This window comes from Populus trichocarpa, chromosome 9 (genome assembly GCF_000002775.5).
Source record: "Populus trichocarpa isolate Nisqually-1 chromosome 9, P.trichocarpa_v4.1, whole genome shotgun sequence".
Lineage (NCBI taxonomy): Eukaryota > Viridiplantae > Streptophyta > Magnoliopsida > Malpighiales > Salicaceae > Populus > Populus trichocarpa.
The window spans coordinates 11,420,121-11,437,799 of record NC_037293.2 but is presented as its reverse complement, the minus strand read 5'-3'; the positions used below and the strand labels follow the sequence as shown (position 1 = coordinate 11,437,799).

At 35.3% G+C, this 17,679-nt stretch overlaps 3 protein-coding genes across 9 annotated transcripts; 2 read left to right on the top strand and 1 right to left on the bottom strand.

Annotated features, from left to right (window-relative positions):
* The first annotated feature begins 3,121 nt into the window (after positions 1 to 3,121).
* On the top strand, positions 3,122 to 5,123 carry LOC18102179 (cucurbitadienol 11-hydroxylase). Its single transcript, XM_024608026.2, has 8 exons — positions 3,122 to 3,321; positions 3,417 to 3,747; positions 3,836 to 3,985; positions 4,102 to 4,353; positions 4,435 to 4,524; positions 4,621 to 4,699; positions 4,795 to 4,901; positions 4,992 to 5,123. Exons 1-8 carry the CDS (start codon positions 3,122 to 3,124, stop codon positions 5,121 to 5,123), a joined length of 1,341 nt encoding a protein of 446 aa, XP_024463794.2.
* A 3,121-nt stretch (positions 5,124 to 8,244) lies between these two features.
* LOC7474952 (probable flavin-containing monooxygenase 1) lies at positions 8,245 to 10,532 on the top strand. Its single transcript, XM_024609192.2, has 5 exons — positions 8,245 to 8,733; positions 8,893 to 9,130; positions 9,212 to 9,387; positions 9,461 to 9,819; positions 9,952 to 10,532. The coding sequence occupies exons 1-5, from the start codon at positions 8,293 to 8,295 to the stop codon at positions 10,292 to 10,294; spliced, it is 1,557 nt and encodes a 518-aa protein (XP_024464960.2). The 5' UTR covers positions 8,245 to 8,292; the 3' UTR covers positions 10,295 to 10,532.
* A 208-nt stretch (positions 10,533 to 10,740) lies between these two features.
* LOC7474953 (protein DETOXIFICATION 45, chloroplastic) lies at positions 10,741 to 17,455 on the bottom strand. 7 transcript variants are annotated; one of them, XM_052455945.1, is made up of 15 exons: positions 17,129 to 17,258; positions 16,490 to 16,902; positions 15,942 to 16,084; positions 15,688 to 15,831; positions 15,388 to 15,563; positions 15,066 to 15,201; positions 14,750 to 14,846; positions 14,557 to 14,657; positions 14,205 to 14,368; positions 13,721 to 13,792; positions 13,508 to 13,624; positions 13,311 to 13,406; positions 13,105 to 13,226; positions 12,784 to 12,864; positions 10,741 to 11,048 (listed from the first exon to the last, which is right to left on the bottom strand). In XM_052455945.1, the coding sequence occupies exons 2-14, from the start codon at positions 16,840 to 16,842 to the stop codon at positions 12,798 to 12,800; spliced, it is 1,788 nt and encodes a 595-aa protein (XP_052311905.1). In that variant the 5' UTR covers positions 16,843 to 16,902; positions 17,129 to 17,258; the 3' UTR covers positions 10,741 to 11,048; positions 12,784 to 12,797. The 7 variants fall into 7 exon arrangements, with proteins under 7 accessions (XP_052311905.1, XP_052311907.1, XP_052311906.1 ...); XM_052455947.1 differs by lacking the exon at positions 10,741 to 11,048 and adding an exon at positions 11,937 to 12,307; XM_052455946.1 differs by lacking the exon at positions 10,741 to 11,048 and adding an exon at positions 11,937 to 12,246.
* Between the last annotated feature and the right edge of the window lie 224 nt (positions 17,456 to 17,679).

The following is a 17,679-nucleotide window of genomic DNA, read 5'->3' as shown; positions in this document are numbered from 1 at the left end:
GAAGGGATATAATGAATTTATCAATTATACAAGAAGCAAAGAGGACAAGGACTTTAAAAAGTGGAATATTAATGGAAAGGGTAAGATCGAGGGCAATGTAATCAATTAGCAAATTTGAACTTAATTATTTTTCTTTAATTATCATCATTTCTTTCATCTAAAAGTCCTCAATTGAGCTTCTTGTATCAAAGTAAACACAAATTTTCATCGTTGCCAAGTCCTGCGTCAACCAAACAATAACTTAATTAGACCATGGTAAACGTAAACCGTGTGTAAATCACATTTATAATATATACTCAATTTATTTCCATGTAAAAATGGTTTCAAGGTTGGAGAGTCACGTAAAGGTGTTGAATCAGAAAGCACCAGTCTACAATATTCCTCTGAGCACTTGTCCACCATGTTGTGGACTTGACTCGAAGGGGTTGCCCAACTCGAATTAATTAAAATCCCATTCACATCTCAAAGTACGATTTAATTTCATTTAGAGCCTTCCCCTTTCTTAAAGGTTATATATAATTTTATTTTATGTTAAATAATAAATAATACTTGGATAATTAATACTCATATAAATATTTTAAAACTCAATAAATAAAATATAAATATCTCATTAATTACTCCACTTACAACTTCGATGGTATGTATGATTATTGTTATTAAAGATATAATTTCTTGTCACTACATATAGATATTTATTCATTTCATATCTTAATTTTTTATATAAAATAAGCGATAAACTCATATCACCACATGTAACTATAATTAAACAGTCAATTTAAACTATTTTTAAAAGAATTTATTTAAATATATTTAAATAATATTTTTTTTATTCTTCATACCAGTACAATATATCAAAACGATAAGAAAATACTAAAAAATTAATTTGAATTTTTTTTAAAAAAATTAAGATTTTTAAAAATAATAATTGGACCACGATACTAAATGGTTTCTTAGTTGTTGAAGCTTTTTTTTTTCTTTTTTCCAACCCAACTAACTAACTGTTAGAGAATAATATAAATCATATCTTGAACCTTACCTAACAGCTTAGGCTATTGGGTTGAGATGGTTCTTTAACATGGTATCAGAGCCTTTATGACCAAGCGGTCACGAGTTCGAATCTCACCATCCCCATTTATTTGATAAAAATTAAGCACAAAGTAATGTGAGCCTGTGCAAGTTTCAAGCCCAAAGAGCTTTCACTTGAGGGGGTGTGTTAGAGAATAATATAAATTATATCTTGAACCTTACCTAACAGCTTAAGTTATTGGGTTGAGATGGTTCTTTGACACTAATATGTATAAATTTGATACAAACGAGAGATTTAAATGATTGATAATATGAGAATAATGGAAAATGGACCATATCTCCTAATAAGACCACTCATCCCACTTACCGCTAGATTATATATACCATTAGTGTGATTCATCAGAAGGGGTTAGGACAGTTTTGTTCTCAGCAATGGTGAGCATACTAACCATATCAATTTGACATCGAAGTTTTAGTGACCCTTTGCTCTCTAGGGAATCCTGCATTTGTTTGGTCTGGCTACTAGATTAACAACAAAACCAAGATTTTGGTTGCCCAGTTGACTCGATTTCAATTTCTTCATCTCTGTTTCAAAATTAATGGCAGTTCGACGGAGTGACGACCTTGAGTTTCTAAGTGGAAGTGTACCAAAGTCTGAGTTCAGCTCAACCTGGAGGATTAAACTGTGGAAAGGCTTTAGGTGTCATAGCAAGTCCCCCTTTTTTTCCTCTCCTTTTCTGTGTCTCAATAGTTCTTTGGCTTAAACTATTGATTGTTTGAAATCTAACAGTTAATGGATGGTCGACTGTTTTTAACGCGTAATTAAGCTGTTCTAAATCTCCATCATTACCTTTTTGATTAATCTTTTAACTACCAGTAGGAAAGACTTTGTTTCTAACTTGTAAAAAACGGCAATGGGTAAACCTTGACTTGACTAAGTTGCCACTTGCCGCTCCCTCTCTCCTTTCTTTCTTTTTTGGGTTAGGGTTATTATACCCATGACTGGTGGGAGAGGCTTTTCATATGACGTGAAGAAGCCTTGAATTGTCTTCACCTACGCAGTGCAAATCTGCTTGAAACAATCTCTTTGCGATCCAAGAAGTGTTGTTTTGATGGGAAATTGAAGAAAATATGAATGGATCGGATTTGATGGATTTTTGGTTTGAGGTTATCATCATGATTTGGTTTTTATGGAGTGGGGGCGTGGGGCAGCCTTGCAATATCATCATGATTTATTGGAACTAAATTATCAGAATGATGCATTTCTAATGTTTCTTAAGACTGAATATGTATCAGTTTCAGCCCAAGATGAGCTTCAGGCCTGACTGGGTTCAAGCCCAAGACGAGCTTCAGGCCTGACTTTCAGGCTCAGGTACTGGTGAACAAGGCAATCCGAGTCTATGCCGAACACAAGCCTGATTTTTTAATTATTATTAAAACTGAAAAAAGTAGTTAGAAAAAATTAAGAATATATATTTGGGTCTGGATGAGGCATAATAATAAAGAAACAAAAATATTTAGGGACTTGGGCCAGGCTGGGTTTTGATTCGTTTCTTTGTTTCAGCAACTTAGCCAGCCCCCTGGCAATGCCCCATTTCAGAGAATTTAAATTGAAATCCGTAGTCAGAATCTCAAGAGAAATGGTAGCTCCAAAAGAGTCCTATCTCCAAATTAGTCTGAAAATTCCTGCTAACAACATAGAGAATTGGACAGGACTAAACTAATCTATCACCTTTCATTGTTCTTCAACATATAGTGAGTACAAAACAAGGATAATATAAAATTTTTATCTTTTATCTTTTGTTGTTGTTCTTTTAGCAAGAACTTCAAAAAACATGGACTTACAGTACGTTTCTACTCCTTGAACATATCACCAGCTACCTTGCAGTGTCTTTATTCAAGATTCCTCAGGTTGTCACTACTTTAAGCCAATGGTTAGTCCCTGTGCAGCAATAGAATTACTTGGCACCGATAATTTTTATGCAATTGGCATTTGGCCTATTCTAGCAATGCTGTCTTTATAAATCGCTACCCATCCTCTGTGACTTCTCCAAAGTCCTCGTTTTTTTGTGTTTGGCACTGAAACTAGTTAAAAATGTGGACAATTGTGTTGTGTGCTATAGCTGTGCTTGCTGTATACTACACTCACTGGATTAACAGATGGAGGAACCCAACATGTAATGGAGTTCTGCCTCCAGGTTCCATGGGGTTGCCAATCATTGGGGAGACTCTTGAATTGATTATTCCAAGTTATTCTCTTGACCTTCACCCTTTCATCAAGAAAAGAATTCAAAGGTAAGAATAGTAGCATTCAACCGTCTTATTAGTTCTTTCCTTCAAGTAAAACATTGCTCAAAATTACTTGCTATATAATATTTCCCTTTTTTCAGGTTCGGACCGATTTTTCGAACAAACATCCTTGGACGACCTGCTGTGGTGTCTGCTGATCCTGAAATCAACAATTACATCTTTCAAAATGAAGGGAAGTTGGTTGAGATGTGGTATTTGGACTCATTTTCTAAGCTTTTCGCACAAAGTGGTGAATCTAGGACTAATGCTTTCGGTATCATTCACAAATATGCAAGAAGCCTGACTCTGACTCATTTTGGTTCTGAGAGCCTTAAGGAAAGGCTGCTTCCTCAAGTTGAAAACATTGTTAGCAAGTCCTTGCAAATGTGGTCAAGCAACGGATCGATCGATGTCAAACCAGCTGTTTCAATTGTAAACTCCAAGCTCACTGATATTAGACACTGATCACTTCTAACAAATTCATTTTTCATGCTGTTTGATAATTTTCCTGCCACTGCAGATGGTTTGTGACTTTACCGCCAAACAACTTTTTAGATATGATGCAGAAAACTCATCGGACAAGATAAGCGAAAAGTTCACCAAGGTCATAGACGCTTTCATGTGTTTGCCCTTGAATATCCCTGGCACAACATACCACAAATGTTTAAAGGTAATTAAAAGGTAATTAAAATAAAATAAAATAAAAGGTACCATCGCCTTTAAACTTTTTTTTTTTTCTGAATCGAAGGATCAATCAATTTTTATATCTTAACATTCATTGTTCAGGACAAAGATAGCACGCTGAACATATTGAGGAATACACTGAAGGAAAGGATGAATTCACCAGCCGAATCGCGGCGAGGAGATTTTCTTGATCAAGTCATAGCTGACATGGATAAAGAGAAGTTCTTGACTGAGGATTTTATTGTCAATCTGATCTTTGGAATCTTATTCGCCAGCTTTGAGTCGATTTCAGCAGCACTGACACTAGCCCTGAAGTTAATTGGAGATCATCCTTCGGTACTAGAGGAGTTGACAGTAAGTCTATGCAATTCGTATTAACAAACCTACTAGTTAACTTAATAAATTTAACCAGACATTTCTGATTAACTTTATCAGGTTGAGCATGAAGCAGTTCTGAAAAGGAGGGAAAATCTGGATTCCCCACTAACATGGGTTGAGTATAATTCCATGACCTTTACACTTCAGGTCTGTTCTGTAATCTCATTATTTTTTTTCTTTTAAGTGAATCTGATTTATTGCGATAATCTTATAAAACTTGATTAATTTTCTGTGAAATCACAGGTTATCAATGAAACACTTAGGCTGGGAAACGTCGCCCCCGGTTTGCTACGAAGATCATTGCAGGATATACAAGTGAAAGGTAAATATGTTCTTAGTGACATTTAATCTCTTCTTAATTTCTAAATGCGTAATGTTATGATCAAGTTTTTTTATGAAATGGGGATTGTATTTCAGGTTATACAATTCCTGCTGGTTGGGTTATCATGGTTGTAAATTCTGCCCTTCATTTAAATCCTACTACATTCAAGGATCCACTTGAGTTCAACCCCTGGAGGTGGAAGGTACGAAATTCCACAACGAAACAAATTCAAGTGCAAGATCCAAATTATTATTCGTTAGACTTACATTTGTTAATGTTCAATGAAATGTAGGAATTTGATTCATATGCTGTTTCTAAGAACTTGATGCCTTTCGGTGGAGGAAGGAGACAATGTGCAGGATCAGAATTCACTAAATTGTTAATGGCAATCTTCCTTCACAAATTAGTCACCAAATACAGGTAACTGAGTCTTAGCTTTAATATATATATATTGCTCATGTACAGATACGTTGGATGTAGATTGCTAATGGCTTTCTGAATTTGGATTCTGATAGGTGGAATATAATCAAGCAAGGAAACATTGGTAGAAATCCTATTCTGGGATTTGGAGATGGCATCCACATTAGTTTCTCACCAAAGGACAATCGATCATAGACATGTGTTATATTTCATTATTAAGTGTTGTGGTTAACTAACTATATATATCTTCCATGTAACCAGATTTGTATCTTATGTCTCGTCTTTTGAGAAATGTTTTAACCTTGCATGCAAGCAAGATGTTTACAAGTTCAACAAAATATATACGCAATCCTTCCTATATTGACATGTTTCAACATTAAGTTGTTCCTTTTTTTCTCCAGGTTCCTGATACAGTCTTTAATGTTCAGGCCCGGCATCGAGTATATGCCCCTTGGCCCTTGGCACTCTGCTTCTTAGCTTCTAGTTTCTAGCACAGATATTGATTGATTGCTTCTCATGTCTGATTAACATAATTACTCATTTACTTGCTCTAAGCATGCTATTCTTTGGATTTTAGCTTTCTAGTTCTCTCCTCAGTTTACATTTTTTATGTTCCGCTTTTAATATCACTGGAGCTGTAAATTGTGGTAAATCCCACCGCACCTCGAAACTGCGTACTCCTCAAATTGTCTCCCTTCTATTGGAATCCTACAACCCTCATGTACGATATGGTGCAGCTTTCGCAGTAGGCATTTCCTGTGCAGGCACTGGCTTGGGTGAGGCTATATCGTTGCCAGAACCTTTGACATCAGATGCTGTAGCTAGATTTTGTCCGTCAAGGTGCACTTATTGCGATGGAAATGGTCATGGTCCAGATGAGTGGAAACATTGATTCTCGCGTTGCAACGTTCAGGTATTGCAATACAATATCTTAATTCTTCCTTTTTCCATTTTATGTAAAATTAGACTAACTTTCAATGTATTGAAAATGCTAATCTTGTATATGTACACCTCTTATCCAAGAAAAAAAATTGGAAAAGATAATTCTTGAAAGCATGAAAAGGCCATAGGCAAGATGGGAACTATCCTGGCTACAGGAATACTGGATGCTGGTGGAAGGAAGTGACCATAAGATTACTTTCGAAGACAAAACATGATGAAGTCACTGCAGTTATAAGCAATGTCTTTCAGCTTTGACCCAGAAATGTACTTCAAATCAATGGTTAAATGCCAAAGTGAGCCATTTATGGCTATCAAAAATCAAGGACAGCTGCATGACTTGAGTTTCCTGAGATCAACACATAAGGGTGTCAAGGCTGTCCTTACACGGGCCTGACTAATTAAATTCTTACACATTTTTTGAAGTTTTACAAGGAAATCATCTTTGGACCTGAGGCCAATCATGTACATTGTTGTGATACAATAAAAATAGAAAAAAAAATAGTATAATTAATGTAATGAGTTCTTAATTACTTTGGGAAGAAATTTCTAAAAGTCTTTTAGGTGAAAAATCCAAAAAATATTACACGTCAATCAATTCATTCTTGTCGACAAAGAAAAAAATAATACAAGTGAAAAAAAATTGGATAAGTTAAACAAGTTTCTTTGTCATGACCTGAATTCAGGTCTATGATTGACAACGCAAGAGCGGTGTTGTAAGAACATCTTGTATATGCTAAGTTTCTGAACAAATATATTAAAAGTACAAGTTATTTAAAAATACGCAGCATTTCATAATCTTTCAAAATATTATATTATTCAAAACTAATAAAACCAAATGATATTTCAAAACTTCTTATCAATAATTAAAACAAAGACAATAATCCATAATACTCATTATATTTTCAAAATCCAAATTTAATTAAAAAGGATAATAATAGAGCGGCTAAAATATCAAATCAAAAGTATAAAAAAAACATCACGAAACAAGTAAGGCATATTGATCAAAATCAAAGAAGCAGGAACACTCAATAAAATCTACTTGTTAACAGAAATTAAAAACTTAAAATAATATTAAAAATAGAGGGTGAGTTAAACCAACTCAATGAGAGAATAATATTTAATATATATTTTAGATATTAATAGTTTGAAATTCAATTTATTTTACATATACATGGGGACAGTATATTTATATTAAGCAATTTATATTAATGCATTGTATGCTAGGTCCTGAAATCTGTGTCGGTAAACAGGAAGACAAGATCCGCATCAATGGCTTCAGTATCTCTAGCCAGGTTGTAGCATAACGATAAGAGCTGCGGGTAGCCGCTGGATAACTTTGCTGGATGATTCCACTTTCCCCCTAACCGAAAGACAGCCATCTAATTTTTCATTGCTTTCGATATGCAGGAATTGGAGTCAACATGCGAGTTCCATTAAATATCATTTGGTGCTTAATGATCAAGATTAAACAATATTTATGAGCTAAGAGAGCAAGATTTGATGTTAGAAGAACCGACTTATTTACGAGTCTACCATGTTAATTTTGCTGTATTAATCTTGACCAGACCCTGTCATCTCTCAGCACCCTTACGTTCTTAATTAGGATTTACATCTGTCTTTGTTCCTTACCATCGACATGGAGGTAATCCTATTGAGAATTGCACTTTCATTCAACTTCTACAAAAAAGAGGCTGTGGTAAATGCAATACATGTTTAGTATGGAGTTTTGTATTTACCCGAATCTCATGACCGGCAATGAAACAGTAATATTGTAAAAACAATCTATTTATATCAAATCTTAACAAAAAAATAAATTATTTTAAAATACATACTATTTCATAATTTTTTAAAATATTATATTTTCAAAAGTAATAAAACTAAATAATAATTCAAAATTTATCATCAATAATTAAAACAAAGGCAATAATTCATGATATTTATTAAATTGTTAAAATCTAAATTTTATTTAAAATAGAATAATAATGAAATATTTAAGATATTGAATAAAAATATAAAAAATATATCGTGCAACAAGTAAGGCATCAAATCAACTCATTCTTGTCAACAGAGAAAAAACTAATACGAGTGGAAAAAAAATGGATGTCAAACAAGTTTATTGGTTGAAGTAGAAGTAGATAAGGTTGGCAGATTATGTAGAAACTTCTCTTGCGATCGATCTTTAAGTACATAAGAGACTAGCTGCTGTAGGAAAGGAAAAAAAAAAAGAAGCAATGGAGAAACAGGTAGCAATTATTGGAGCTGGTGTTAGTGGCCTTCTTGCCTGTAAATACACAGTCTCAAAGGGTTTTAATCCAATTGTTTTTGAAGCAAGAAACAGCATTGGAGGAGCATGGATTAATACAGTAGAGACTACAAAGCTGCAGACTCCAAAACCAGCATATCAGTTCTCAGATTTTCCCTGGCCAGATTCAGTCACGGAACTCTTTCCGAACCAATATCAAGTCTTGGATTACCTGCAGTCATATGCACATCATTTTGACTTGCTTAAGCACATCAAGTTCAGTACTAAAGTACTTGGCATCAAGTATCAAGGCGCATCCGATGAAGAGATGCAGTCATGGAGCTTGTGGGGTGGAAATGGGGAGCCCTTCAGCTCAAGGGGGAAATGGATAGTTGAAGCACAGGACACACAGAACCAGCTTTCAACTGAGGTATGCCTATCTACTATGTTAGTGATTAGTTACATCAATATTTTTCGTGGGAAATGATCTAAGTGCATGGTTTCGGCAAGTTTTGATCAAGTGATTGTAATTCAGTCATGCTCTTTCCTAAAACCTTACGATCCTAATTAATATTTAGCAAAAACACAGGCTTACCAAGTGGACTTTGTCATCCTTTGCATTGGACGATTCAGTGATGTTCCAAACATTCCTGAATTCCCTCCTGACAAGGGCCCGGAAGCATTCCATGGTGACGTGATACATTCTATGGACTATGCCAACATGGATTGTGAAAGTGCTACAGACTTTGTAAGAGGCAAGCGAGTTACTGTCGTGGGGTCCCAAAAATCTGCAATGGATATTGCAATGGAGTGCTCTATAGCAAATGGTAGCAAAATAGTACGAGTTTTATTGAGATTTGGCACAGAAAGTTTTTATCTTATGGTCATTATTATCTTTATATATGCAGGGGTTGAACATCCTTGCAGAGTTTTATACAGGACTGAACATTGGAACATCCCTGATTACAATCCATGGGGAGTGCCCTTACCTTATTTGTATCTTAACCGCTTCTCGGAGCTCATGGTTCATAAGCCTGGTGAAGGATTCCTACTCAGTCTGCTGGCAACAATTCTTGCACCTCTGGTAAATTTCCCTTTGCTTTATACCATAAAGTTTGTTGTCCTACTGGACTGATTTATCTGTAATAAATTCACAGAGATTGGCATTTTCAAAATTCGTCGAAAGCGATATCGAGAAGAAGCTCCGTTTGGCAAAGTTTGGAATGGTTCCAAAGCATAGTTTTCTTCAAGAACTTAATTCTTGTTTGATTGCAACAGTTCCACAAGGATTCTATGATAAAGTTGAAGAGGGAAGCATCATACTGAAGAAAGCTCCCAGTTTTAGCTTCTGCAAAGAAGGCATTAAAGTTCAAGGTGAGGATACAACACTAGAGACCGACTTGGTCATATTAGCTACAGGATTTAAAGGTGAAAAGAAGCTCAAAGACATTTTTGAGTCCAAAATGTTTCAAGATTGCATACTTGGGTCCCCTGATTCAGCAGTTCCTCTCTGCAGGTTACTATAGTTTTTCCCTTTCCTCTCTTCAGGACTAATTTTTTTTACCTGTAAAACAGGAAAAGTCGGCAAGTTTCATGATGTGTAAATTGTACAAGGACCAAAATTTCTTAGGGAGTTTTTATTCTTCAGGGAATGCATTCATCCGCGAATTCCACAGCTAGCAGTGATTGGATTCTCAGAAAGTGTTGCGAACTTGTACACTTCAGAAATGAGATGCCGGTGGATAGCAGAGCTTCTTGATAGCACATTCAAGTTACCTAGCATAAAGGAGATGGAAAAAGATGCTGAAAAATGGGACCAATATCGGAAGCAATATTCTGGTCGATATTACCGCAGATCATGCATCGGTGCCCTTCATATATGGTATAATGATCAACTGTGCAAAGACATGGGATGGAACCCAAAGAGAAAGAAGGGATTCTTTGCTGAATTGTTTGAGCCTTATGGACCTGCAGATTATGTCTCACCTTAAAGATATGGAGAGGCCTTAGCATGCAGAATCGATACAGCAATGTATCTTGAGCATTTTATACAGTAGTTTGCATATGAACTATTAGGATGAACGAAAAATCGTGATGGTTGAAATACCAAAAAAAGATGTCTATCAAAAAGATGACTATCAGTTTGTTTGAAATAATGTTATCTTTTTATACCAAAAAGATGTCTACCAGTTTGTTTTTAAATAAAGTTGTCTGTATAATTTCTTTCAATCTAATTTTTAAAGCTGTTATTCTATCAACAAAAGTTGATTTTCTTTTATGTCTTTTTATGTTAAGTAGAAACCGATCATTACTGTAGGATGAACAACATTTAAAACCTCTTTTTTTCTCTCAATTTCTAAGGAATAATAGGACTGGATATTTGAGATCCCGATCCCGATCCAGTGATTCCTTGTATGCTTTGCAGGAAAGAGTACTGTTAGGCTGCAATATGTGTTGATGGCATTATATTTAAAGAGACAATAACTTCTGGACGCAATGTCCCCTTACAACTGACCCAAAAGAAGTACTGATCCACGTTGATGATCAAACATTAAATTTAACCATTTTTTGTGGCCTTAGAGAATTTAACCGAGAATATTACAGGACTAATACTGTGTGATATGTAAAACAGGCAAATTCCACAACTCGCAGTGATTGGATTCTCAGAAAGTGTTGCAACCTTGTGCACCTCAGAGATGAGATGCCGGTGGCTGGCAGAGCTTCTTGATGGCACATTCAAGATACCTTGCATAGAAGAGACAGAAAATAATGCCGAAAAATGAGATCAATATATAAAGCAATATTCCTGTTGGTTGATCATGCATCAGCGCCCTTCATATATGGTAGAATGATCGAATGTGCAAAGACATGGGATGGAACCCTAAGAGAAAGAAGGGATTCTTTGCTGAATTGTTTGAACCTTATGGGCCAGCAGACTATCCCAGGTGATGATGCATGACTATCCATCTGATGATCTCAGATTTTTCCATCTCAAGTGAGATTTACGCTCGACTAAATTAGTGATTCAGTAAATTTTCAAGGACTACGTTAGTTTCATGTAAACTATGCTTCTAAATTTTATTTTATTTTTTCATTTTCTCATGTTTGGTTCATTTGAGAAAACTTGGTGATAAATTTTTTTTTTATAATAATAAAAAAAAAAACACAAAAACAAGAAAAAACAACTTACGGTTCTAGGGATCCCACCACTAATTAGTTCGTGTTTTTCTTTCAGAGTTATTTTTCATTTAAAACCAAAACTAAACAATTGCTTCCCAGCAAATTCTATCAACATAGCCAAATAATGAAACACGATACATTTTTCAGAAAAATATTTTTCTTGTAAAACATGAGGGCGTTGTGGTGTTGTTGATCATCCTCCTTTGTCAACAAAACAAGGCTTGTCTTGTTTATTGAGTCCGTAAGACAGTCTATTTTAGGTAAAAATCCTATACTACACCAAAGATTTCTGTAAAAGGATAACGATTACCACACAGCTTACATGCAGCAGTTATTAAACTGGCCAGTAGTTAAACCTATACCTGGCTAACCCAACCCGTGGCCTGGGTTGGGTATCCAAAAAAATCAATCTAAAATAAACCAGATTTGACATAGTCAATCCGACAAGTCATCTCGTAACCTGGTTAAAACCTTATTTGATTTAAAAATAAAATAAAATTCATAACATCATTTTGATCAACTCCAGGTCAGGAAAGCACTGGAAGCAGGAATCTAAATGTAGATTCATATTTTTTTTACGAATCAATTATTAAAAATCATCGAATAACTAAATATCTTCTACAAAATGAGGGATTTTTTCCAGCTTTGTTCAATATAACTAAGGATAAACTAAATAATAAAAAATTGTTGGCCAGGAGAATAAATCATAGCCTCAAGAGCCAGCTGAAAATTTTCTCAAGCCGTGTGCATTACTCCTAATATCCTGCCATTGATTGGAGTTTGTTCCAAGCTCAATTAACAAGTTCGAAGAGAAATGGTTAAATCTGAAACAAGCATTGAATCGCAAGAAAAATAAAGCAGATGAAAAATAACCAATTATCTCTACTCAATACAGTGTAATAGCCAATAGGTGCAACATTTGAATGTTTTTTTTTCCTTTTTTTACTAAAACTTCTTGATCATCAGTGAATTAAGGTTAGAGGAAACAAAACAACTTTGAGTCAAAATTGCTATTCAATGTGGTTCTTTAATCAGCAGTGTAAAACAATGACCTTCACACCAATAAAGAAGCAAGCAATGTTGTTCTATCCTGTCTCATAACTCTTCACCAGCACTACCTGAACATTAATCCAACATCTGAAGTTCTGTTTTTGTCCTCCCTTTTTATGATTGTACGTTGCCTTTCTGAAGGCTAAATTGCCTGGTTAATAATTTTCTGGCAGAATTAAGTCCCGTGGAAATCAAAACTAAGCAAGTAAATAATTACAGCGAGGGGAAATTAAACAGGAAAGAGGGTTACCCGTATCCTGAACACTAGCCAACCTGAACAGCCTCCAAATCCTCATGCATGAACCACCATGGACCAGATTTTGATAGTAATCTGAAAACACAAATAAATACACAGTTAGGATGAAGAAATATGTGTATGTATATATAGAAAAATAGCACTAGGCAAAAACATGCTTTGGGCACAAGCATAGGATAGGTTTGAAGGCAACTACAACATCAAGAAAGCACAGAAAAAAAGTAGTTGTTTATCATCCCTAAACCAAAACTATAGATGCAAACTCGGTCTTTGTTCATGGAAACAAAATAATTCACCAAATATCGTTCAACTCACCTCATATATCCTGCCACTGTACGCAAGCCCATAAAGAGAGCCAAACCAGACCAAACCCCAGGGAGCCCCATAATTGGTGGAGCATAGAGCAGAAAGGCAGATGATACTAACCCAACCAACATCTGTAGATCATTTACCAGGCAGAAGATTAACACAAAATATGGATGTTCGGGGAAAGAAAAGGAAATTACAGAGTTGCAGCTTACCATAGACTTCGCTGCATATGGAAAGTCAGAAACACCATAATGTAGACCATCAAAAATAAAAGCTAAGGCATTGATAGGTTGGCTAGCACTAACAAACTGAAAAATTTTGAAATCAAATTACTACAAATATGGAGCAGTCAGACAAATAAAACTGTATAAAATCTGAAAGAAACACCAATATAGATAGGCACACATACCAATATCCCAGTTCTCACAATTCTTAATACATCAGCATCCTTGGTAAACAAGGTGGCTACGGAACCAAAAGATACACCCAGAATCACAGCCAAGAAAACACCCACAACTAGTCCAATCTAGGAAAACAAGTGCATTGAGCTATGAGCAAATTGAGAAAATAGTTATCCCAAGATATAAACTCAGAACACAGTACAAAGGAAAGGAAAGCCCACCTTTAAAACAAAGTTTGTGACTTCTTTCACAGTCATGTAGTCACCTTCTGATGAGTAGCTTGCAATTAGAGCCTACAAAACAGAAAAATCAGGCATCAAAGTTCAAGAAATAATGTGTTGAATCACTGGCTAGATATTTGATGTGGAAGGGAACTAAAAATTACAGACATGTCAAATGGAAGTTCACATCAACTTTTTGGAAATGCAAAACTTCCATATGCACAATAAGGAATTAGATCATAAGCAATTCTTTTGGATACACATATTCCCTTTAGTACTAACCTATCAGCTATACTTCTGTTATTAAATGGGCGTCTTGCTTTAAACACAAATATACCTTCGGATGATTGCAATTCAAATGAATCTATACTGCTTCACCCATTTTTAGAATTTTAAAAATGAGGAACTTCTTTTAGGGGAAAATAAGGAGCTAGAATGGATAATAGAGTATAAACAAGTAGATATAAGTTGTGGTGATAAGTACCTGACCAGATCCAGCAAATGCATCTGTGAGAAGAGATACAGCCAACCATATCTGCATACATATCTGATGTGCAGCCATTGCTACCACACCTTGACGAGCTGCCATTGATGTTGCCAATGTCATGGTCATTAAAACAGCAAGAGTTCTTCCAATAAGAAAGCCACCTATAAGATAAAAAGGAACCTCAGCAAAACAAGATAAAAGTATAGTAATATATAGGCATGAAGTAGAGAACGGTAAACAACTTAACACAATAGCAGTTGACGTCTCATTTGGTTAGTTTCTTTATATTAATTTAAGGAAAAGTCTCATTTGGTTAGTTTCTTTATATTAATTTAAGGAAAAAACTCACCAGATTTCATGTAGACGCCAAATTGGAGTTCTCCAATCTTTGGAGGTAATAATATAACCCTCTTATTTAGCTGCCAAACCATCAAAATAGTAACAAGGTATCTAGAACATAAAATATCAATTATTGTTAAACATGTATCAAAATACCATAACTGAAGAAGAATATTAATGCTTGGAGAGCATAGAGAACATACTGCGACACTACTGTGGAAATAGCCGCCCCAGTGACACCCAACTTAAGATAATACATGAGTGTGGGAAATAAAAATATAGCTGATATATTACCCAAACCTGCATGTGGAAGAACTACATTAACAATTGGAAGAGACAAAGAAAAGAGTATGACATTCTAGATTAACTGCTGAGACAGCAAAAAGAAAGAGATTGAACAAGTAACAATATCATTTCAAGCATTCATCATAAGAATTTCTCTTGCCCTCCAAACAATTAAAGTGCCACAGATTAAATCAAGATTTAGTGAGAAAATCAACAGTGAAATTAAGCACTTACCAAGACAAAAAACAGGGGTTTTAGTATCCTTGAAGCCACGAAAAATGCCTTGCAGAGCCAAGGAAACTACAACAGCAGGAGCACCAAAGGCTCTCAGTGAAAGAAATCGTTCTGCAGGAATGCGCATTGGTGAACCCTGTTCAAAATATGATAACGCTGGATAACTCTCTCCATAAATGATCGATCTAGTAATGTACAAATGGAGGTAACATGACAAATCGCTAGTTTTAGTGAGTCTTGATAGGAAGCTCGAGATGGGTGCAGAGAAAGATGCTGATAATTAAACAAAATGTCACATGAATTTAGTTTATTTAAAACTTACCACTGTTATGCCCATCAAGTTAAGAAATGATCCACATCCCAGAGACAAAGCTACAGCCTCAAAGATTCCAATCCCAATAGCTAATAGTAAAGCAGTGGACACAGAGGATAGTTGCTTTCTTTCAACCACCCCAATAGGTTTACCATTATTACTGTTTTCTTCCTGAATGCCCTTTTCTGTAAAACAAGCCATCCATATAAATATAATCATATAAAATCATCAGTCAGTACTTGCTGTACTGTGATGAGGCCCGTGTTCAAAATGGCATTCATAACATCAAGTGCAGGTATAAATTTATACCTGAAGTAGTATCTTTGGTTGCATTCTTTGCAATGTCTTCAGCAACAAAAGATGTTGCAACACTTAGAAGAGGAATATTGAATAGCTTTGATATATTGTTAAAGATCATAACAGAAACACCAGCAGAACCCAACTCTACAGGACCTAAGAAAGAAAGAGCAGGGAAAAGGTTAAACAGATCAGTAATCAGGGATGAAGAACCAGGTAAGCATAAATACATAAAGAAAGCTATAAATGCAAGGGCAGATCAATACCTAATCTGCCAATAAAAGCTGTCTCCATCAACTGGGCAAAGGGATCAATAGCCTGTCCAGCAATTGCAGGCAAAGAAAGCATTATAAGCTCATGTTTGACATCTGAAGAATGTGGTAGATTGATTGGAACCCCGGTTGACTCACTGCAACAAAATCAAGAAAACAAGTACCAGCACATATGAATAATCCTAAAATTTCCAAAGGAACATTACCAATCCTAGAAGGCAGAAAGCATGTTACTTAGTTTTATTTCACGGAAAAAAATTGTAAATCTCAATGCTTCTTCAATTTTGATGATATTTGTAACCTACGATGCATGATTATAACTAATTTGTCTCCAATACAAAAGAAAAGGACAGTACAAAATATCTTGCTTCAAAAAGTTCATGAATTTTACAATAATGACATTCTAAAACCAGCCAATTTGCAGACTTTTACAACATCTTCATTCATGAAACCCCACAAACAACTACTACATTAAAGAATCTCTTCATATTCAGCACAAAAACAATAATCAAACTAATGAAAAGATGGAATTTTGATCTTACATTTCTTCATCTCTCGAACCATTAACAATGTCGCGCTCTTCTTCTTCTAAAACTAATCTCTCCTGCACACCAGTGGAATCCACACCATACCCAGAACTTGACTGACTATAAACCACCCCAAACCGCGTCTTCCTGCGTCTGATCACCAGAGGCAACAAAGAAGTCATCTGCTCGGCACACAAATGACACTTTCTCGACGCAGCATCCCCGCCCCCCAAACTTTTAGGAACTTCATTTTGACTCGGCAAACAAAGTTGCCTCTTTACATTTGCTAATTTACTCTGTTCACTACTACTTCTACTTGTCAATCCACTACAAAGTGTGTTGCCACTGAATTTTCGAGTACTAGCCATTATCAGCAAATTAATTCTTCCTCTAAACTTCAATAACAGATCATTAGCTCCTCTATATCACTGCAACAGCAAGAAGACAAAAATGACTCCCAAATTTTAAAAATTAAACACGTAGCTCTTATTTTCCATTCAAAAGTAATATTATTCTGAAGTTTATCAAAAAATAACAAGATTCTAACTGGGTTTATGAAAACAAAAATAGAGTACAGAAAAACAAAGATGGAGTACAAAAAACAAAATGATCAAGGAAATGAGATTATATACAAAAGGGCACAAAGAAACTAACTTTTCTCCATAGAATTACATAAAGAAAGGGAATTTGATTCAAAGAAGTGAAATTTTGGAGAAATTTTTCTTTGGTTTCGACCAAACGGATAAGGGAGGAAGTTATGGAAAATGATAGTCGGATAGAATAACAAGAAAAGAAAAACAGATGAGAGAAAAGGCTTTACCTTTCCTAGTTAGGGTTTTCAGGGTTCTTTTTAAGAGATAAAAACAAGAGAAGACATCCTTAACAACTTACGAGGTGTATCAACGTCGCCATGACCGAAGTGCCTGTCACTCGGTCTTGTGCTGAAAACTGAACTGAAACTTACGAAAAGATCGGTGTTTATATATACTATAAAATAGTGGCCGTACTAGTTAAGCTGCTGTTCTTTTATGGGCTTTTTTTATGGTTTACATGGGCTTTTCCTAGAGATGATAATTGGGCCCACTATGTAGATACCTGTCCTAATAGATGTGTTACCTAATTCGAGGATTGACGCGGGAAATGGGTCTGAGTCATTGAATTATTGATTAAACCGGATTAATATCTGCAATTAAAATAATATAGTT